At 37.2% G+C, this 24,005-nt stretch overlaps 2 protein-coding genes across 3 annotated transcripts in view; one reads left to right on the forward strand and one right to left on the reverse strand.

Moving 5' to 3' along the window:
* The first annotated feature begins 168 nt into the window (after nt 1–168).
* LOC113226157 (translationally-controlled tumor protein homolog) lies at nt 169–2,239 on the forward strand. Its single transcript, XM_026458687.1, has 3 exons — nt 169–278; nt 509–767; nt 1,847–2,239. Exons 1-3 carry the CDS (start codon nt 251–253, stop codon nt 2,076–2,078), a joined length of 519 nt encoding a protein of 172 aa, XP_026314472.1. The 5' UTR covers nt 169–250; the 3' UTR covers nt 2,079–2,239.
* Nucleotides 2,240–5,588: 3,349 nt separating this feature from the next.
* LOC113226189 (leucine-rich repeat-containing G-protein coupled receptor 5-like) overlaps nt 5,589–24,005 on the reverse strand; it is a 357,361-nt gene continuing 338,944 nt past the window's right edge. Inside the window, exons 6-7 of one of the 2 annotated variants that reach the window (XM_026458727.1) lie at nt 6,661–8,130; nt 5,589–6,576 (exon numbers count right to left, since the gene is read on the reverse strand). In XM_026458727.1, coding sequence (XP_026314512.1) covers nt 6,091–6,576; nt 6,661–8,130 — 1,956 coding nt within the window. In that variant the 3' untranslated portion in view covers nt 5,589–6,090. Of the gene's footprint in view, nt 8,131–24,005 lie in introns of both variants that reach the window. The other variant, XM_026458726.1, reaches the window with a different exon arrangement.

The raw sequence follows: 24,005 nt of genomic DNA on the forward strand, positions 1-24,005 counted from the left end.
GTAAGATAATTTTCATGGAAATGTATAATATATTTTTAAAATTGAATACGTCATTTGAATCTTGCGAATGGCATTTATTTCAAAAAAATAGACGAAAATGTAAAATGAAAATGAATTTTGTGATGTTTCGATGAAGAGTACAGTTTGCAACATTGCGTTTTACGTTTTGACAGCCCTTTCCGGTTTAGTTCTTGGGGCTTGAAGCCGTAGTTTCGGTTTTTATTATTTTAATCGCCTCTAATCCAACAAAATGAGGATCTATAAAGATATTATTACTGGTAAATATGTTTATTGTGTTACAAAATTATATTTTATGTGAATATTTACCGTGTTGTGTGACTTAATGACATTTTTTGATATCAGTGATTTTGACATTTCATTTTGAAGAGACTGCTCATCATATCGTTTTCGATTTCATGGGTTTATGTGCCACATCGACAATCCAGATGGTCAGGGATGGGTACATAATGAAGTTACTTGTACTGAGAGTGGTTTGTGATATTTTCAGGTGACGAGATGTTCTCGGACACGTATAAAATGAAATTGGTGGATGATGTCGTGTACGAAGTTACCGGTAAATTGGTTACCAGACAGCAGGATGACATCAAAATCGAGGGTTTTAATCCCTCTGCGGAGGAAGCTGATGAAGGCACTGACTCGGCTGTCGAGCGCGGTGTTGACGTAGTGTTAAATCACAGGCTATGTGAGACTTACGCATTTGGAGACAAGAAATCCTACACATTATATCTAAAAGACTACATGAAGAAGTGAGTACATTGTATATATGTATAATTAAGTTTATAATCCATGCTGACTCATTCGGTATTGGTTGGTTGATGTTGAATCAGAGAAGTGTAGTGAATCAGATGATTAAAAATCATGTGCAATTCTCTGTGGTTAGGGTTAAAGTATAAACCATTAATTGGATATTCATGGGGAATAGATGAAAAAGATGTACTCTTTTGTATTAAGATAGTATATTATATTATGTTCTTTGTTTATGCCTTTATAAATAAATAGAAATTAGGCCACATTACATACATTGCTCTGACCCCGTTATTTAGTTAAAGCACTTGTGTTATGGAAATCTGAAACAACGATGGTACCACACACATCCAGACTCGAGACAATATACAAAAGTTGGTTTTCTACACCAACCCAGCAGGGAATCAAACCCGGGATCTTACAGATGGCGACAATCCAGTCTGCAATTGACTCAACCACAGAGGCTATCAATTTTTTTTGTACATGACTTTTGTGTAAAAAGTGGAAGAATAGTGCTGTTGAGAAGTGCTACTGTCTTTAGCCTGAAAGCATTATGTCGGCTTTTCCTTATCTGACCTAAGTGAGGTCAAGTTGACCTTATCGAGTGTTAAGTTCAAGATCACATTTATTGTGAATTATCTTGTGATCTTAATTGAAATGTAGTAATGTAAAAGAACTAAGAATTCAACTTTATTATTCCAATATTTATGGTATAACTTTGAACATAGTTACGCTGTAGACCCATTGTTAAAGAGAAGTAAGGTAGTATTAGGTTTCATCGATAGTGTTTAATTATTATATCTCGATACTGCCTTTTCAAGATTATGGTCTCAACCTTCATTTATTATTTCATATGCCGTTTACTTTGCTATATAGCATCATCTATCACCACAGTCTGAACCACTAAATTTCATCCTGTGGAGCTTAATGGTGCAAAATCAAATAGCTTTAATGAAAAAACATTCATTTTCATAATGTTTGTTCATGAAATAGAGCTGACATTACTATGAATCCTATATTGTAACTCTGAGATGTAAAAAATATGTTTGAATGTGTGTTAAGACAGTTTTTTCTTTTTCAGAATTTTACAACGATTGGAAGAGAAGTCTCCTGATCAAGTAGACATTTTCAAGACCAACATGAACAAGGTGATGAAGGAATACCTTAGCAGGTTTAAGGACCTTCAGTTTTTCACTGGCGAGTCTATGGACTGTGATGGCATGGTGGCCATGCTGGAATACAGAGATATTGATGGAGTGTCCACACCTATCTTGATGTTCTTTAAACATGGTCTTGAGGAGGAAAAATTCTGAAATCTTAAAGTTTAAGTAAAACTACTCTCATAATATTCCATGTACAACTACCACTCGCCTAAAAACTCCATTTTTTTATTTATTTACAAAAATCACTGCATACTGCTTCGGCTTCTCCCATCACAAGGCTGAACACTTTTGTAATGTATAAAATGTATGTTGCATACTATAAATAAATTAATGAACAATTTATTTCTGAATTTCCTTTTCCTTGGCAAAGTTCCTAAAAATTTTACACGTTTATAAGCGTGATGCATCATGGTTCCCTGGTTTTATGCACTTTGGTTTCTTACCGAATGCTCTTTTAGTTTACGAAACTATGGAAAGATGGCGTTGTTTATATTGGCCCCGTGCGATAGATGGCGCTGTACGTTTGAATACAATTGGATGTAGAGCTTCTCCATATGCGTCACAGATGTCGCTTTCTTTAGTTTTGATTTGTATACCCATACCTACTCGTAATAAGTATTTTTTTAATAGAAACTTTCTACTTTTGAGTTTACTATATTTTAACTGTATTTAGGAAAAGCGTATTTCTATAGACATCTCCTGTATACATGGATTGTACATGAGGTTCCTCATAAATAAAAATAAAACAATTTTTAATTTGAGGTATGTTATATTTATCGAGCTTGTATGTAATAACTACAATAAAGTACAGAAATGACCAATGATCTATTACAATGTCGTGAGTTACCACTAATCACAATTTTTCATATGTATTTATCGTTTTTCTTGTATACTTTTTAGGCATAATTACTAGGCACTAGTGCCTTAACGCTTAGTCTTTACTTTCTCAGTATTTACATGAACAAAACACCACCAAGACTCAGTAGGTATATCGTATTTGACAAAGTGTAGGTGATGAATTAGAAAGAAGATTTTTATTGACATACAAAAATAGGTGTTTTCCTAGAAGACAAAAAATGTTATTAGGTACCTGACTGATTTTGTAACTACATAACATATTATAATTCATTAAGGTTCAATTTATTGTTGGTGTTTCATGTGTTGCATGTTTTAAAAAATAATAAATATTTTATTTGTTGATTATAATGACGTCTGCTGGAGAGCAATATTTATATGTATACATTCAGTCAAAAAAGTATCGGGAATGGATGATTTGTTTATGGTTCCAAATTTAAATTTTTGTTTTTTTGTAGTTGTTAGATTGGCACAACTGTTTTCCATTTTGGCGCGGAGTTTGAGTTGTATGTGTTATTTATATTAAATACAGTGCTGGTTTTAGTAATATCATATATAGTGTGTATTGCGAATTTCATAATGGACAAAAATATCGAACAAAGAGTTTGTCTTAAATTTTGCATCGCCAATGGAATTTCGTGTTCAGAGTCACTGAAAATGTTACAGAAGGCTTACGGTGACTCGACTTTATCAAAAACTCGTGCTTATGAGTGGTTCAAAGCGTTAAGAAGCGGTCGAGATGTGATGGAAGATTTGCCTCGCTCTGGTAGGCCGTCAACGTCTGCAACTGAAGTTAACATCGCAAAAGTGAAGAAATAGTGACTGAAAATCCCCATTCAACTCTGAGAGAGATAGCCGCCGAACTTTCTGTATCTCACGAGTCGATCCGTACCATTTTAACTAATCATTTGGGTATGAAACATGTTGCTGCTCGGCTAGTCCCAAAAGATCTGAATTTTCTCCAAAAACTCAATCGCATGAAAGTCGCTGAGGACATGCTAGAACGAGTCAGTTCGGACCCAACATTCATGAAACGCATTGTTACCGGTGACGAGACGTGGGTTTACGAGTTTGACATGCAAACTAGTCAACAAGCTTCGGAGTGGCGCCTTCCAACTGAACCGAAACCGAAAAAACCACGCCAAAGTCGATCAAAAGTCAAAGTCATGTTGACTGTTTTCTTTGACTATCGCGGTGTTGTGCACTCTGAATTCTTACCGGAAGGTCTAACGGTAAATAAAGAATATTATTTGAGCGTTATGCGGCGTTTAAGAGAGCAAATTCGACGAAAAAGGCCAGATTTGTGGACAGAAAATTCTTGGATTTTGCACCACGACAATGCGCCTTCGCACAAGGCTATCATTGTGAACGAATTTTTGACCAAACACTCAACAAATACCATCCAACAACCACCATATTCACCAGATATGGCTCCTGCTGACTTTTTCTTTTTCCTAAACTCAAATTACCACTTCGTGGCACCCATTTTCAATCGATAGAAGACATAAAGGAGAATTCGCGGCGAGAACTGAACTCAATTCCGGAAGCAGCGATTAAAAAATGTTTTGATGAATGGATTATTCGTTGGCGCAAGTGTATCGTTTCTAAAGGATCATACTTTGAAGGTGATAAAATAAATTTGGATGAATAATAGACATTTTGTGTATTACTGATCTTTTCCCGGTACTTTCTTGACAGAGTGGTATACAAGGCATCCCACAGCTATGCCATACGGTATAAAAGTACATTAAATACCGTATAAAAATAAAAAAAAACCGTAAAATAATACACTGACAGAAAATTTAACTGAAAGAAAACTTTAAAAATAATTCGAACTGCATTCAAAGATTTTTAAATAATCGCCTGTCCGAGCCGGGAATCGAACCCGCCAAATGTGAAAAAAAAAACACCTGTAACTATACTGGTCGAAATCTTCAATCATAAGGATTGTTTCTAAATAACTCAGCAATTTAAATTAAAGGAAGACCATAAAATTTAACATTTAATTTTAATTTTGTAACGCGGCAAAATTTTCTATCCACGGTATCTAAGGTACTTTCCATCCGTGTGGCATAGCCGTGAGACGCAATGTACAGGTTGAAAAACAGCTGCCCTATTAAAACCTCTTTTAATATCTAACCCAACAGTTGATACAATATTTATTAAGTAGTTTATTTTGTAATTAGTATGCTGTAGGTATCTAACATTTCATGTCTCATAGAAACGCTATAACTAACAAATCTATGGCTGTTATAATTACTATATTAGTATGTATATATTTGAATGCTCTAGTTTTTAATAGGAAATGTCGTGTGGTTCAATTAAGATCCTGCAGGGAATTGCAATAAGCTGAAACCATTAAGTGATCACTAAGTTTTTTAAATAAGGTATTATTCACATTAAAAAAAACTGATAATACGAATTAATTATCACAAGGTAATGAGAAGCATATGACATTCTTTTAATGATAATATTAATAAGAATACAATATTAATTTTCAGTATGAAATGGTTTAGAGTGTACATATTGGAGACAATGGGTGCCGCGTTCCTACACTATACGAATTCAGTGTAATAGCAATAGTGACAGACATAAGAAATCTCGTATTCAGTCGATTTAGCAAACCATATACCATACAATATTTAAAATCCAGAAATAATTTTATTATAATTTTAGAAGAACAAGATCGTATTAAATTTTATAAATATTTCAATATAGTATAAATATATTTACAATCGTTAAATCTAATATTCTTTCTTCATATTGGTGTCTTATTTAACTCACACTTACTTTTATTAATTTATAAATAAAATATTAGACATTAAAAAGATTTCTTATGGAATGGTTTTTTTGTACAAAATAAAAAATACAAACTACCACACTGGTAGAAAAAATTACAAATCACATGCTTTATGATGTACATAAGTATATAGTTAATAATATAGTCGTAGCGGGAGTCCTTACGAGCGCCCCAAATACGTCCCCCTACGCGACTAGCTGTACATTGTACGAGTGTGTCCAATGAAAGTTTCACTTTCATTACCTCCCTCCCCGACATCTTATTGAAAAATAGAACCTCCCTACTTAAATTTATAATTTACAAATAAGGTACTCTTTTAACCGAATACGATACATAATACAGTCCTCACTGGTCGTACGTACACCGAACCCGAAACTAACATCACTAACCGCTCTAGAGCACTACCTCCCATTATAATAACCGTCCGTAGAAAACTTATATGGAATGAAGATTTATTGCTAGAATTACAAGATCACAAACGATTGAAGAGTTTATAGCTTCACTCACTCAACAATTGAAGGTGTTGGAGTGGCTGCAGGAGCGTGGATAGTCATCCATCGGCCTACCGTACCCGTTTTCCGGGATGATTGAATACTCCGGCTCACTGTAGTCCGCGTGCTCGCGTTCATACTCTCTATCCCGCGGGAAGCCGATTATGGTTTCTGAATTTCTCATATACCCATTTTCCTGCTTTCTCGAATAACGGGTGTCGAGGTTGCGTTGGAAATTTTCGGGGTGACAAACGACGCCATTCCGATTGTTCTTTTTATCTGGCAAGGAGCGTAGTGAGCCGTTGTTGAGCTGGTGGTGCGCCGGCGCTCCATTGTTAAGAGTGAGCGGCTGGTGCGGGCGCGAGTCGCCTCCAATGTATGTGAAGCCGTTCGCAGGCAGCGTGCCGCCGCCGCCGGCGCCGCCTCCCGAGCGTTGAGACCGCCGGGCCGAACCCTGGCCGCCTGACATGAAGAACACGCTCGGAGAGGCGTAAAGCTCTAGCTACAGTTCCGTTACCGGAATTGGCCTAAGGCCGGGTGCGTGCGGGGGCGGGGCCGGGTACTGGGACGGATGGATACCGCGTACTATGCAGTCCTCTTCCGTCGATATTGGTTTATGGTATTCTAAGTTTTTCCTACCCTTGTTCCATTTGTAATCTTTGAGTTTCTCTTGCATGCTCTTTCTATACCTGTATAGTATCAAGACTAGGGTTGCTAGTATAGCTACACAAGCGACAACAACAATGCCGATTATAGTTTGCTGCCTGCTGTCGTGCACTACGCAACCTAAATCGTCAGCATTTAAGGCCCTCAAATTTTTGTCTTTCAGATGTTCTGGAGCGGCACACTGAATTTGTGTGAAATTACTCTTTTCGTTGAGAAGCTCCTGCAGCCAGAAGAGTCGGCAGTCACAGAGTAGGGGATTATCAGTTAAATCCAATTGTTTCAATTCCTTACCAACGAAAACTGCTTCACTTATTGATATGAAGGCATTGTCTCTTAGTGTAACATGTTTTAGTTTCGGGAGGCCTAAAAGAGTAGTGTCTTCTAAAACTGACAGCTTTTTGTTGTTAGATAGGACGATTGTCTCCAAATTTATGTTGTCTTCAAGCGCACCCTTACCAACTTTTTGTAGTTGAGTTGCTCCAGTTATATCAAGCAGTTTTAAATTTTTTAATCCCTTGAAGGAATGGCTTTCCAAGCTGAGAAAGTCGTTCTGTCCGATGTAAAGTTCTTCCAGCCTCGTAAGGCCTGAAAGTTGTTGTGTTGGCACAGTGCTTAGTTTATTTCCGAACAGGTTAAGACTTCTTAATCCTGGAAGTCCTCTAAATGCGTTCTCACTTATATTGGAGAGTCCAGCTCCGTTTAAATCTAACACTGCGAGTCGGTTAAGACCAGCAAAGGCATCATCTGGCAAGTAAGAGAATGCATTTAAGCCTACATGCAACTCGGCAAGACTTCCTAAAAGACTAAAGGACACTGTCGGCACTGAGTTTAATTGATTGTCATCCAAATACAAAATCCTCAGTGCAGATAAACCCGCAAAAGATTTGGGTTCAATTTTTGATATTCTATTCTGACCTAGGTTTAGTTCTTCTAATCTAGGCAGCGTGGCAAATATTCCATTGGTGAGCTCCTCTAAAAAGTTTCTCTTTAGATTGAGGACTGTCAAGGAATTCAGTCCTTGGAAAGTCGTGTTTGTTACCGAGGATATTTTATTGTGGTTGAGGTGAAGTTCTTGGAGCTTGCGTTGGTATGCGAAGCTTTTCGTGGGTATATTGACGAGGTGGTTTTGGGACAAGTCTAAGTGCTGGAGTTCTGTGTAGAACTGCATGGAGCTATCTATGGTCTTGATTTTGTTGTTGCGAATGATGAGTCGCTGGATGGAGGGGTTGAGGGCGATGGGCAGCACGTCGAGACGGCTCTCCTCGCACACTACCACGAGGGTATCATCATTGCAGTTGCAGCCGCCTGGGCAGTTCGCAAGCGCCGCCGCGCCGCTCCCAAAAGCAAGCAGTTCCAGTGTCATTAATAGAACCTGAAAAGAACACAAAAACTAATTTTAATATTAAAGTAATATTCACGTGAACATTTTCCTGAAACAATGCAGAAAACATATTCACACAGAGTAAATGGTTTAAATATAACATTTATGTAACAGCAATACATATACTTATAAGAAAATCTATATTTTATTGTATTCCATTGTTACAATGTGAGAAGTGATTTGTATATAAAGTTGTGTCGCGTCAACTTTTGGTTTTCTCCGTTTGTTTGTCTGGGCGATTCAACGATTGATCGACATGCGCTCTCTCGCTTACACCAATGATGTTAAACCTTTCACAACCGGAGAGAGATGCAAATATGCGAATTTCCTTTTTCGTACCAGTCGGCCGTCGTTTCACATTTCAATAGAATGCGAATATTGTCGAAGACGGCCACTCAGATTTCTGTGCGCTATCTATTTAACGTGAATGAAAAGCTCTGAGCTACAATTCTTATGGTATACCAATATAGAAGATAAAGTGGTAGAAGATTTAGAAGTACGGAGATATAGGGTCTACGTTGAATGTAGTCAGATAATCTGTGCTCGAATGCTTCGATCGGCTTTTTAAAATACTGCAAGTTAAAGTATGGATTTATTCTCCCGGTTAACGGTTGTCGTAAAAACCAAATAAAATATTGAAATGGGATTTTTGCATTTTAATTCGGTCGGTCGCTCGGGCATCTTTGCTTCAAAGACAATTCAGGAACAAATTTAGATATCTAGTCTATTTCGGTATATTATATGGATTATATAATAGGCTATATAGGTTTTATTTTGGATCGAGTCATGGCTTTAATATCTACTCCTGGACGATATTTTGGACTTAAAACATCTAAGTTATCGATACTTCGGGGAAGAAAAGGCGTTAAAGCCAATTTTATGAAAAATGATACGTGTATTCTTGTGTGCAATTTTTATAAGCGCCCCTTTGGTATGCTTACGTGTTTTTATGTAAACATAGTCATACAAAAAATATGTGTGAACCAAACCGTTTACATGGCCACTTATTGACTGGAGTAATAAGAAAAATAGTACGTGTTGATCGGGATAGTATTAAGAAATGCTATGAAAACTGTAACTAGGTGATAATTTCGACGAGGAGAGCACTACTGTAATTACTGTACTGTGTACTACTGTAACTAGGTGATAATTTCGACGAGGAGAGCACTGAGTAGTCACTTCTTTGGCCCATAGTGAGGCTTATAACTATGAGGTAGTCTTTTTGTTTTATGTAATAAGTTATCTAAATAGTGCATCCAGGTTCTTCTTTATATTTATATTTGTGAAGATTTGTAAATAGCTCTTCGTTGTTATTATTATTATTTAATTAAGTTTTAAGCCGTTTGTCTTCCTTCTAGATAAATAAATAAATACGAAAAAGTTTTAAAATACGTTTTGTAAGTTTTCATGGCAAATATTTCGGAGTGTCTTAACAGCGCGCCTACCTTTTAAATTAAGTACGTTTTTTTAAATCGTCATCAACCCATTTTAGCATCTCACTATTGGGCACGTGCCTCCTTTCAGGGTTTAAACCATAGTCCGCAACGCTGACTCAATGCGGATTGGGCACTTTACACGTTTGTTGTTTACACATTATTAAAACTTAATTTACGATACGGTGGTCTAAAGTCAAAAGTCCAGCGTGCAGCATAGATAAAAATCTGTAGCAAATGCAACGTGATTAGATTTTTACACTTTTAGGTTTAGGATATAGCGTCTCTTAGCGTATTCTATCGCCTGTACCACGGTGAGTGCTCTGAAGAGTTATTCAACCTTATCCCTGCCTCTCCTTTCCATCAGCGGACCACCCGTGCCGGACTGCGTTGCCACAGCTGGACGGTCAGTTCAATACCGTCCCGCACTAAAAAGTTTGGCAATTCGTTTTTATGCCGAACCATCAAGTTGTGGAACCAACTCCCGGCGCATGTATTCCCTCCCCTCTATAACATCGGGTCCTTCAAACGTAGTGTGAAGAAGCATTTGGCCAGACCGGCAAAATGATAGTGACGGAGTGAAAATATTTGTGTTTTCCATCCGTTACTCTCATCTCTGGACTGTATTCGCACTTTCCATCAGGCGCGGTGTAGTCATTTTGCCGAGTCACAATAAAAAAATAAAAAAAAATTCCCGTAAATACACAGACGCCTTATAAATAAAAATTATTAAAACAACCAGGAAGAAACCCCTCGCATGATCGGGCAATTTTTTCGCCCCGGCCAAGCAATTATGGGATTTGCATAGCTATCTCACCACTTTACGATTCTCATGTGTGCTACACATGAGGATCTACACGCCTACGCGCCTACACGCTAACACACCTACCAGCCTGCTATGTTGTGCTACGAAAACGCCCTTTTGTTGTATATTGAAAACACTTAACACAAAAGAAAAACTCACAGAAAACTTAGACGTTAGAACGAAACTGGGTGGTTATTTTAAAAAAGATATAAGTACTGTCTATAATTATACATATAATATATGTATAACTGCCTCTGTGGCCGAACGGTTACCATGCATGTACTGCCACGCGGAGGTCCAAGGTTCGATTCCCGGGTCGGGAGAAATATTTGTATGGCTTACATTTATTTCTATAGTGAGTTTGGGTGTAATTTATGGCTGTCTATGTGTGTGTCCATGGCACCCGCAACACAAGATTTCCCTAGTGCTATATTGATTGTGTGCCTATCTATTACTACTTATTATAATTGATATCAAATTACATAACTTTGGGCATGGGCCACATCAGAAAAGCGAGTGGTATGCCGCACGTCATAATGCAAGTTTGAGCAGCATTTAGAATTTATTGCGTTTTTTGTACAAATTCAAATCTTATATTTGATAGCGAGTCGCGATTGCAAATCGATATTTCACTCGTTAGTAATTACTAATCCTGTAATACGAATGACAAATTAGTAACTCACTAATTTTCGAATTCGAATGATCTGAATGATCATTCGTTACTAATTAATAGATTCCATAGAGCATATCTGCTTAACCCTCTCTGACATATGGTAATGGTAAATACCGTAAATGTGACAGGGACAGAGAAATTTTGATATGGACATCGAGTCGTGCATTCAACCGATTGACAGGAGGGGCGTTGTGTTTAGATTCGACTTACGCGTACGATTTGCCCATTCGAATGATTAGTATTAATAATATTGAAAATCGCGCGTCGGTAATATATCGCACTGTTAATATAATAGTGGATAAGTGGAAAAGTGTACTTTTTCAGAATCGACGAAAAACGAGTCACTCGTTTCCCGTGAAAGATAATTAAAATGTGTGTATAGGTTATAGTTTCTTACAAACAATTTCCTACTTGCCAAACATATTTAAAAATAAAAGAGAAAAAACAATTTTATATTTTTGAATGAGGACTATTTTGGTCAGGGCTTAAAGCGTGTCTCCTTTTGAGTTAAGTATATCTTTTAGTTGTTTCTTAAAATATTCCAAAGACAGTTTTATTGACGTGTTTTTTTTTTATAAATTTTACGTTCAATAATGGTACCATTTTGAATTTTACATATTTTAAGGTATAACACTATTGTAATAAATAGCAGTGCGGTATGACAAAAGTCACATTTTTTTTCTACGACTTAGAATTGTTAACAGAATATATTGTTGAATATAACATAATGTTAATTTTAATTATCGTGTTCTTAGGTGTTTGAGATTGTTACATAGGACATGAAACCATTTTAACGGATCTATATCGCGTACATTTGTTTTTTCAAATAATCTCAGTACAGAGTACTAAAAAAACTGACCTCAAAAGTACGTGGAATTAAGTCTATTTGCCAAGTTTTATTGAAATATCCCCTAGTTCGCCACTATACGGAACTTGACACAGGAGATAATAAAAATCGGTTCTCACTACTCAAAGTATATTGAGAGAAAAACGTCTTGAATTGGAGAAATAGCAAAATCAACCATTAAAGTAATTGCTCCTTATAATAAAATTTAGGCGCTATTTATAAAAATGAATCTTCATGCGTGAACAGCCCTACCCTAATACTTAGAGGTGGATGATTTTCTTCAAAATTAAATGGGACCATTGTGGAGGTACCCTCTTTCCAACAAAAAAGCATCATGAAAATCGGTTCACAAATGGAGTTATCGCGTAACATACATACAAAAAAAACATACAATCGAATTGAGAACCTCCTCTTATTTTGAAGTCGGTTAATAAACCTTTTGTTGTTTTGTTTCACAAACAAACTATACGAATTCTTTCCTTTACGTTTTATTGGACAAAATATTTTATTATAAGGACGTAGGGAAAGTTCAGAAATCATCAGCGCGACCTGTTCGCCTCGTCACGGTATTAAAATAAAAAAAGTAATAGTATAATCTTAAATTTCACATATTTTGAGTTACAACAGTATTGTAGTAGAAGTGCGATATGTACACATACGTCATATCGAATTTCACATATTAAATGTTCAAAGCTACCGTAACCTAGTAAAAATGAACAACTCGTATTGATAGATAGAATTACCCTTAAAGTATTCCGCATAAAAGTAAATCATCCTGAAGATATCGTTGCTCCTATTAGATTAGACGAGAGCGTATTTCTTAAATCGAAGACAAAGTGCAACAGAAATTAAGTACCGTCCATTGTTCGGGCAACTCGCAATTCGCAGCCAAGTGCCACACTGGGCTATCCAATTGAGTTTTCATCAAGCCCCTATTTACTTGACGCCGCCTTTGTCTTGAGACTGTCGCTGTTGCCTCTTACAGTTGTACAACAGTCTTCGTAACAGTGTTAAATTGTACCGAGTTTTCAATGAAATCTGAAATGTTTTGCTGGGACGGACATGTTGAAACAATTATAGAAGTAGTTCCTACTAATATTAAGTTGTATTGGCGGGACTTGCCTTGCGTGTTTAAAGAGATGGAAAAAGGGAAAGGAATTAAAAATCCTTATGAATCGCAAGGAATGCATTTTATCGTAGTTTTTCACAATGGCAATTATTAGGAACTGAAACAAAACGTAACGGACACAAAATATAGTAACTACATTAAAAAGTAAATCCTGCTGTTCGCGTACAAGTTGTTGACTACAGTATCAGCGTACATTTTTTAACAATGCCAAGTGACGGAACTAACGAATCGCGCGCTATCAGGTGCGATAAACCCACCAGTGTTTCCCAAACAAAGAAAGAAGATATCCATAATATTAACCTTAGAGGTAAGTCCAAACTCATGGTACCACGATTTCGTTTAACCGAGGTTAATGACTCTTTTTAACCGACTTCAAAAAAAGGAGGAGGTTCTCAATTCGACTGTATGTATGTTTGTTACGCGATAACTCCGGTATTTGTGAACAGATTTTCACGATTCTTTTTATGTTGGAAAGAGGGTACCTCCATAGTGGTCCCATTTAATTTGAAGAAAATCATCCATAAGAAGATTCATTTTTATAAATAGTAATTATGTTAATGGTTGATTTTGTTATTCTTCAATTCAAGACGTTTTTCTCTGTCAATATACTTTGAGTAGTGAGAACCGATTTTTCATTAGGGGATGAATCCGGGTTTGCGCACTTTCCGGTGACCGATTTTAATAAAATTTTAATATAAATTATATGTAATTCCACGTACTTTTGAAATCGGTTTTTTTAGTACTCTGTACTGAGATTACACGGGGAACTGTTTTTACAATAAGATTCCGGAGCAAATATTAAGATCATCATTTCCTAAGTTTATAAACTACATTAAAAATATTTTGATTGAAAAGTCATATTACAAAATGTAAGACTTCGTGTTAAATAAAGATGTATGGAAAGATGAAGTGGCTCCAGAATCTGATTCAAAGTTTATTTCTATAGCATTTAAGTTTATTTGAAAAGAGCAATCCCTAGAGTTTCTTGTTCATTCTTCTCAGGGAAGTCAGCGTAGTGAACGAGTAGTAGCTTAAATGTGACGTTTTCAAGTGTACATTTCTTTTATCTATGGAATAAATGATCTTTGACTTTGACATTGTTCTGCCAAGGCCCGGTAATTTTCATACTGCTTCTTCGTGACCCACTCAATTCTTTGAAACCCAAGCTGGTTACATTAAGTAAAATAATACACATTTATTGTTAGTAAAAATGTTTTACTAATATTATTTCGGTATCGCCTATTTATGAAGCTGCTGCTTATTTTTTACTAAAGAATCCTAGTTCGCGGAAAATGACGAAAGTTTTGTCCTGAGGTCTAGTTCCATTTCCACTTGCCGGGAATGTTGCGACCCGGTATTTTATTTTGATGGCCCGGTACCCGGTCGCGACCCACCAAATGGGAAACGCTAGATCTGAGGGGCACTTCCACTGCGCCCGTCACCCTGAGACATAAGTTCATAAGTCGTATGTGCTTGTAATTTCACCAGTATCATTACCCTTCAAAACCGGAACGCAGTAATGCTGACATTACTACTTGGCGGCAGAAATATATATTATATTATTATTATTATTAATACAAAGATCGAACACAAAAAATCTTTGATCTGATAGGACGTGAACCGGCGTCCATGCTATACCAGGGTCACCGCTCTACCAACTGAGCTACAGATCGAGTCAGCAGAGACGTTATTCTCTCTATGCGTTTATTACAAATCTTTGTTTTTGGTTTTAAAGGATTTTTTTGCCGTAGCGCCATCTGTGAGTAATCTATGGAAGTTTTTTCTTTACAACATGTAAGTAACTTTTGTTTTTAGGGCAATTTTAGTAACTTTTGACGACTTTAACATTTGTTAATTAATAACGCACACACAAGCACACACTCAACATAGCCCCGCATTAGGGAAACCCTGTGTCGCGGGTGCCATGGACACACACATAGACAACCACAAATTACACCCAAACTCACGAGAGAAATAAATGTAGGCCATACAAATATTTCTCCCGGCCTGGGAATCTAACCCGGGGACCTCTGCGTGGCAGTCCGGTATGGTAACCGTTCGGCCAAGGAGGCAGTTAAAAAATTCAAAGATATTTGTTATTGTGAAGCCTAAATAGTTTATGAACGCAGTTATTGGAACGATAAAGTAACTCAGAGATGGCGCAGACAAAATGAAGTCAATCAATTACTGATCATAGCTTGATTTTCTTGAGCGTATATTTTCTTTTAGTTTTCAGATTTAGGCGTAATTTTTTATTAAAACCGAACTTATAAATTGTAACTTTTGCAGAAAAATGTAACTTTTCCGGCTTTTTTCTGGTAACTAAATGTAATTTTCGACTCGAGGATCATGGCAACACTGTTTCTTTCATTCATCTTTGCTACATGTCCAAATAAGCGAATCTTACCTTTCTCTTTGTCATCACAACGTTTTCCACGCCGAAACGCAATGTGCTATTTTATTTTTCTTGTAGTCAAAACTTTTTTTAAACATTCCAGTCAGTCAACACTTAACACTTAAGAGTAGACTCTATATGCCCAAGTTGCACCATAGACAAATAAACAAACGAACGCTCTTTAAAATGCAAATTGGATTAAAATCAAGAGCCACTATTATCCTAACCGTTCTTACCGTTTAATGCGGGACCCAAAATCAACCCCACCGTTATTCAAATTAGCAGCCAAATTCCAGGGTGCCGGCGATTAAAAATGCGAGACAGCGACGGACGGACCGACGAATTACAAACTGTATTCGGAAATTAGGTCGAGAGACATTCGGAATATCGTTATAATGTTATTAAACTCTACGGTCGCTGACTTCATTTGAATTTTCCAGAAGAAACCGGGTTTTAACGAATATATTAGCAGCAGAGCTCCTTGTGAAAGAGTTCGTCCAGGGAAGTACTGCCACCTTACCTATTTCTGCCGCCAAGCAGTAATGTCAGCATTACTGTGTTCCGGTTTTGAAGGGCAAGGATGCTGGTGACATAACAGGCACATGCGACTTGTCAACTTATGTCTCAGAGTGACGGGTGCATTGGCAGTGGCCCTGAGTGGTACTGCAACTGTCATAGGCGTCCCGTCACTTGGTATTATAAAAAAAAACGCACATTTTTTGTTATTGATACGAAAATCGAACAAATACAAAGAGAAATCCTACGACCCGACTGGACTTGAAGTCTGTCTGTCGACGCTACAACGTGGCTACCAGTAGCAACCACCCCTTAGAGCGTCTACGCACTACGTCCAATTCGTATCAAGGGGTCTACTCTTGATTTCCGTCCGAAACAATTACTGCCAAATAAGCAATACTTGACCAAATGAAAAGACGCGTGATGCGAATGAAGCTTCATACTTGATACTTGTCTTTTAATTTTGTCGAATATTACTTATTTGACAGTAATTGTTTCGGACGGATGTCGGACGGAAATGGAGAGTAGACCCCCGAAAAGTGACGGTTCCGAATGTCACAGGGATCATTTTACCTGTAGGTGTATTTGTATTTTCTCGGCTTCGAATCGGTCTTAGTGCATAAGCGACAACCGGAGTGGGTCTGAGTTTTCTAGATTTGTATAGAATCGGCTGCAGCGTGCAAACGGGCTTAAGGTGCTGGTAATTTAACAAGCACGTGGGACTTATCGACTTTATGTCTCAGGCTGACGGGACTGGTTTTTCTTCAAAAATAAGCTTTTTTTAAAATACCAAGCGACACGCCTGTCCATAAAGTTGCAGTGTCGCTAGTAGCTTTGAATCGCAAAGATCTGAGGGGCACTACCACTGCATCCGTGACCCTGAGACGATAAGTTGACAAGCACCATGTGCCTGTAATATCACCAGCACCTTTACTTCTCAAAACTGGAACGCAGTAATTACAGCTTCTGAAATAGATAAGGTGGCAGTATTTCTAGCACTACATCTATAAAGAGAACTGTGGGTTTGAATTATTTTAAAAGGCAATAACTAGTAAATATTTTAGATATGGTGGGTATGCTCAAATTATAAGTAGGTATATAAATCTTATTATGTTGAATATATGTATGTATTAAATAGTATAGTTGGATATTTATATATTATGTCGTTAATATTATTATTGGACTTAAACTAAATTAAACTTAAGTGCGTATGCGTATGTAGGATTAGCAATTAGTGTTAACATATGTTTTGTATATAGATTTTCATATGTGAAGGTTTTTAATAGGCTTATAAGTTTACATTTAGTTTATAAATTAATATTAAAGAATGCTGTAAACCTTCCTAAGAATAAATAAATAAATAAATAAATTTCCCTAGACGTACTCTTTCACGGAGCTCTACCATTACTAAATTTATTTTATATTTAATTCCATCAACATAATACAAATACTACTAGAAAATTTGTAAACAACAACAGTAGGTAAGTATCTGCATCAAACCAACTTAAAATGTTTTATATTCAAAGAAGGCCTTACTGTTTAATTCCAGAGTTTTACTTTATCGATTTCCTACAGACAAAGCCAATTATTAATGCAGAATTATGAATTCATCGAATAAAGTTTGCCAATTACGCGATAAATCGAGATGACAATAACGATAATAGTGATGTACCGACGCGCCGGACAATCTATTATGTAAAGAATAAATATTTTGTTAATATCATTGACTTACAATTATATGGACGTCGGGTCCGCGCTAAAAAGTGTCCGAACTTATAGGGCGTTAAAATCGTATACAGAGCGACATTCACGCTTTAGTCTTCGCTTGTTCGACGGACAGCGAAGCAAACGAAATAGACAGTACTGCGATGACATTACAATTAAAATTCAACGTTTTAGCTTTTTCATATTCCTTTACATGTCACTACGTTTAAATAGGTTGACTTGGGACATTTTTTTCGTGGTTTTTGTATTAGACCCGTCGTCCATTTATTTGTAAGTCAATGGTTAATATAAAGAGTGTATCTAGGATATAAATGTAAAGGTGACGAGAGTTGATCAAGCGGAAGAATACAAGTATGTAATATTTATCTGCCTCTGTGGGCGGACGGTGACCGTGCTGTTCTGCCACGCAAAAGTCCATGGTTCGATTACCGGGCCGGGGAAATATTTGTGAGGCCTACATTTCTGAGTTAGGTGTTAAGTGATATATGATAAGAAAAGTTATTCATCTTCATCTTATCGTGTGGATGGCATACACTGTAAGGCTTGCTGTCGTGTCGCCGATCATTACACTGTACTATAAGTATGAGAAAGGAATGGTACGTCATGCGACGCGGACAGGCTCCTTTCGTGCACTCCTAAGAAAATTTATTAAAAAAGTACATATCGTACATTGACTTACAATTATATGGACGTCGGGTCCGCGCTAAAAAGTGTCCGAATTTATAGGGCGTTAAAATCGTATACAGAGCGTCATTCACGCTTTAGTCTTCGTTTGTTCGACTGACAGCGAAGCAAGCAAAATTAGACAGTACTGCGATGACATTACAATTTAAATTCAACGTTTTAGCTTTTTCATATTCCTTTAAATGTCACTACGTTTAAATAGGTTGACTTGAGACATTTTTTTCGTGGTTTTTGTATTAGACCCGTCGTCCATTTATTTGTAAGTCAATGATATCGTATTTAGTTTTTAGTCCAGGGCCCTTTCAAAACCAGTGTCACAGTCTAGTCTTGGTTGTGACTTTAGCTGAATGGGATTCTTTTGCATACGCCACAGCTGCACACATGTCAATATACCATTATGTAACTTGTAGTTTAAATGTTGTTACGCTGTTTTTTTGTGGTATTTCTGTTATTATTTATATTAGTCTTTTTTGTGTCTTTTTATATTGTGGCGTTGCAATAAATGGTTTCTATTCTATTCTAGTGAACATAGCTCTGGTAACACTGCCTCGTGGGCGAACGTTTTTTTCTCTAGAGTTTGGATGTGTTGTGTGGTTGTCTATGTGTGTGTCCATGGCACCTGGGACGTTTGGTTTCCCTAGTGAGGGGCTATGGTTGTGTGCGTTATAAATTTTTATTCAAAGTCAAAGTGAAAGAATCATTTATTCCATAGGTAAAATAAATTTATACTTGAAAACGTCATATTTAAGCTACTGCTCGTTCACTACGCTGACTTCCCTGAGAAGAACGAGCAAGAAACATCATATCAATCTCATCGTCAGCCGTACGGAGATCGCTTGAGGTTTTACAACATGTGTTCGTTACGGGATCGTCGAGCTACTCTGGGGATGATGTTCCTTTCCAAGGTTATTAGTGGATGCATAAAATGTAGTGTGCTGGTGGAATCTCTCCAAATCTCAGTTCCTTATAGTTATCCTAGGCAAAAGGTACGAAAGATTTTTTGTATTCCCCCGTGTAGAACTAACCTAGGTCGGCATTCGGATTCACGGAGGGTCTTATTGACGCTGGGTCTTGCAGTACTGTGCGCAAACTGGCAAATTTGAGTTGATTGTGTTTTTAATTTTTTCATTCTTTAATTTTATCATCAATTTTTTTATTTCTTTTTAAATTTTCGGTGTTAGTAGCCTGCGTTAGTGTTAAGTAAATATTGTTATTGCTTATAGCCAATGTTGTGCATATCTGTAGTGGGTAATAACATCGGACCATGACTTAGAATATAATTAATCTGTAAAATGTAATAATGTATTACCTGTTGATGTGCCTAAATAAATAAATATATAAAAAGAAACTCTAGGTCTATTGCTCTTTCCAAATAAACTTAAATGCTATGGACTTTGAATCAAATTTGTGTGGATTCTGGAGCCATGTCGTCTTTCCATACATCTTTATCTAACACGTAGTCTTCAATTTTGTAATATGACTTTTCAATCAAAATATTTTCAATGTAGTTTTTACACTTAGGAAATGATAATCTTAATATATGCTTCGGAATCTCATTGTAATAACGTATACAGTTTTATATTTGATCGTCGCGATTTTGTCACTGAAAGCAAACAAAGTCACTGAATTTCTTACCCAACTTTATAAAGAATTCAATGAATTAGTTTTGACTTATAGCAAACAAAATCCGAAAACCATTCAAGGAAATGATGAACATTTTGTGAGCGTTGAAAACATAGCACGGGCGAGCGCTTTGAAATCTGCATAACGCTTCGTTGACCGGCGTTTGTGGGCAAATGAACCGCGATCGTAACTATTACCACTTCATATTGAACCTTGTCCACCTAACCTCAACCAGCTGCTAAGGGTATTTTAAAACTGGTTATTGGGGAAGCATTTCCATTTAAATTTGGCCTCCAGTTTTATACACATTGTATTCAAACAGGTGTCTCCTGAAATCGGGAATGGATCAGGTGCATTCGAAAACATTGTGGCTATTTGGAAAATCCGACTGTTTCTAATGACGCATGGAATCTGTGTTATTCTGGTTTAGACGGAAAATCAGATTATGTTTTGCGTATTGATTGATAGTTCAGGAAGGTGTTTATTTAAAGGGTTGAAAGGGGTGTTCATTCGAAGGGGAAATGCCGGTTGCACGAGTCTGTATTTGTGAAAGTAAAAATGTACAGTGTTCTGGAGTTTAACCTTATTTTGCTTTACTTGTGTGATTTTTAATAATCCACAATGTTTTTTTCTCCATCAAAATTTGATGAAAATATTCCACTCTAAGATGGAAGGTGAACCACTCACTTTTCGTTTACCGATTTCAATAAAACTAGACATAGAAGTAATTCCAATGAAAGTATAGAATGATATGGTGTCTAGAGCTGATCTCGTGATGGAAATGGCAGAGAGGATCTCCTCAGCAATGTACAAAAGCTAACGAGGATTTCCATATGCTTTTCAGTTATTGTTGATTAAACCTCGGTAACTAATACAGATAACTTTTGAGGTTGTGTTGTTTTTTTAGACGAGTCTTGTTTCAAGCAACCACCACGAACACCACCGCAGAAAAGTGGCCCGCATTTCGGTTTTCTAACGGCTTCGCAGTAACTTTTCAATTTACTTCCACCCTCACCATTCCTCCTTCAGTCAACTAGTATATATAGTAGCGTACAATAAGCTAATGTTATTTCCTTTTCTTGCAGTATGCCTCTAGGATACAAACAGACGATTCTGTACAACACCACTGTATTTACCATAACATTACAATAACTAGATCGATAGACAACGTTTTCACCTTTTTTTTATGATACCAAATGACAGGACGAACTAGTCGTGTCTGGTGGTAAGCGACTCCCCGGTCCATATTAGTTACAGTGCCACTCAAAGTTTTAAATCCCTAAGCTCTGAGGGGCACTGCCATTGTGCCCGTCACCCTGAGACATAAGTTGACAAGTTCCATGTCCCAGTAATTTCACCAGAAAAACTACTCAATATTATCCTGAAGAATCCAATCTATGATAAACCAACGCCTTAGTGCAAGTATAGTATAATAAGACCAATATGGCAACTCCGTAATAATGTACAAAACACAGCGCGGCATGTATGTACGCACTACGCACACATTCGCATAATCTAGCGGTGCACACGCGTTGCATAGTACGGGTCGTCTCACGCGTCAAATTGAAGCGGTCGTTCGGTGTTCGTGGCGGTCCGAACAGTGGAAGAGTGACTCAAATTCAGAATTGTTCAGTACGTAATTTCTATTTATTAATCAGGATACCAATCCTCGTGTAAATATCTTTGAACTGAATTTGAGGAAGATTTGCTGTTGACAACGCAACATTTCTCAATTTTAAACATAATTTTTTATTTCCTTTTACTCTTCCTAAAATAAAAATAATTCATTTATTATTTTTACCCCAAACAGTACCTTAACAACCCTCTACGAATAAATAGAAATTTAGATAAAATTACCTGTCATCCATTTTTATAGACAATACGTAGTTACGTCAGTAGGTACATAGTGCATTTAACAAAGGTTTGTTTTAATATAACACGAGAAGGCTGAGATGAACATTTTTACTTTTTTCAAATGATGTCACATAAAATAAATAAAAATAACCTGTAAGTTGTACACATAACAGGCGGGAGTTGCCCTACTTGTTCCTTTTCTACTATGGTGCAAGTCCGTCCATATTCCTTGTTCATTTAATACGTTAAGGTACATCTTGCAAATTCTACTTCATATCCGTTTAGTACCGCAAACTATTTAGTGTTCTCACGAACAATCAACAGATAATTCACAACACATAGTGAATCACACATATATTAAATACATGTATGTATATTATGTACCTACGTAAGCACATGGAGGTTTCTCCGATTAATTAATAGATGATTGGTTTAGATATCTTCGAGTGAGTGCCTCCCCTAATATGCCTATAATTGAGTTGCAATATCTGTGCTCTAATGTCAACACGCATGTTTACAAATATTACGTTGAATTGAGGAATAATTATTTTATGTTTATGACTAAAGTTAATGTGAGATAAAAAAGAGCGGTGACAGCCCAGTGGGTGACCGTTTGTGTCTTAACCCCTTCATGGACGGTACTACTTTTGTGCTTCTATTGATTCAATATAATAATTTTAGTAGCAGTAGAGTTCGTTCAGGAAAGTACTGTCACCTTACATACTTCTGCCGTCACGCAGTTAGGCTGCAAACAGATTAACTGTATCGATCTCGATTTCATGCAGTTAATGTGTGAAGTCGTTATCCGACGTCGAAACCGACTTCTTGCAGTCGAGGTTTCGGCTGCGTGCAGTTGATTAAGACTTCACGCATTAACTGCAAACATGCAGTCAATCGTCAGTAGCCTAATATCAGCTTTACTGTATTCCAATTTTAAAGGGCATGGGGGCTTTTGAAATTACAGGCATATGGGACTTCTCATCTTATATCTCAGGGTAACTGGCGTAGTGGGGCAGTAGCCTTAAGATCTTTGCGACTTAAGCTCTGGGTGGCACTGCAACTGTTATGGCGTGTAGCTAACCATCAGGCACACGATTTGTTCGTCCCGTCACGTGGTATTATAAAAAAAATTTTGAAGGAGGTTCGCAGTCACTCCGCATTAGGCCAGCGTTGCAGACTAAACCGTCTCCTTAGAGACGCGTGCCCATGTATGTGCCATGTATTATATATATACACAGTCAGGTCATAAGTATTGTCACACAGTAAAAACGTTTCTTTTAGAATGCTGGCCACAAAAAAGTTTTTCGCCACAAAAAAGCGAATTTCGAATTGTTCATGAAAATAAAAATGTATACTTTTTAGAATTTTACTCATTTTTAAATATGGAATGGACGCTTAAAGAAGACCGTGTTGCAGTTATTGCGTTGCATCGTTGCGGTTACGCGCCAATTCAAATTTTTGACATACTGAAAAATTTGAATATAACCAAAAGATTCGTTTATCGTACCATCAAACGATACAATGAAGACTCTAGTGTAGATGACAGGTCAAGAAGTGGTCGCCCTCGGTCTGTTAGGACTCCAGCAGTGATAAAAGCTGTGAAGGCGCGAATTCAAAGAAATCCCAAACGTAAGCAGAAACTGTTGGCCCTTCAGATGGGGTTAAGCAGAACCACGGTGAAAAGGGTGTTAAATGAAGACTTAGGGCTTCGGGCATATCGAAGAAAAACACATTTTTGTGAGAAAGGTGTAAAAACGAATGCAGTTGTGTATCAAAATACAGTCCTGACGAACCTTGTGGAACCTGTTTCGCATACCATGTTCAATAACAGGCACTGGGTATTCCAACAAGATTCGGCGCCAGCTCATAGAGCGAAGAGCACACAAGACTGGCTGGCGGCGCGTGAAATCGACTTCATCCGGCACGAAGACTGGCCCTCCTCCAGTCCAGATTTGAATCCGTTAGATTACAAGATACAGGCAACACTTGGAGGAAAAGGCGTGCTCAAAGCCTCATCCCAATTTGGAGTCACTCAAGACATCCTTGATTAAGGCAGCCGCCGATATTGACATGGACCTCGTTCGTGCTGCGATAGACAACTGGCCGCGCAGATTGAAAGCCTGTATTCAAAATCACGGAGGTCATTTTGAATAAACTTTAGTGTCATAAGAATCTATATTTTGTTAAGGTTAATTAATGT

This window comes from Hyposmocoma kahamanoa, unplaced genomic scaffold, assembly GCF_003589595.1.
Source record: "Hyposmocoma kahamanoa isolate Upper Pololo Valley unplaced genomic scaffold, ASM358959v1 182, whole genome shotgun sequence".
NCBI classification, from domain to species: Eukaryota; Metazoa; Arthropoda; class Insecta; order Lepidoptera; family Cosmopterigidae; genus Hyposmocoma; species Hyposmocoma kahamanoa.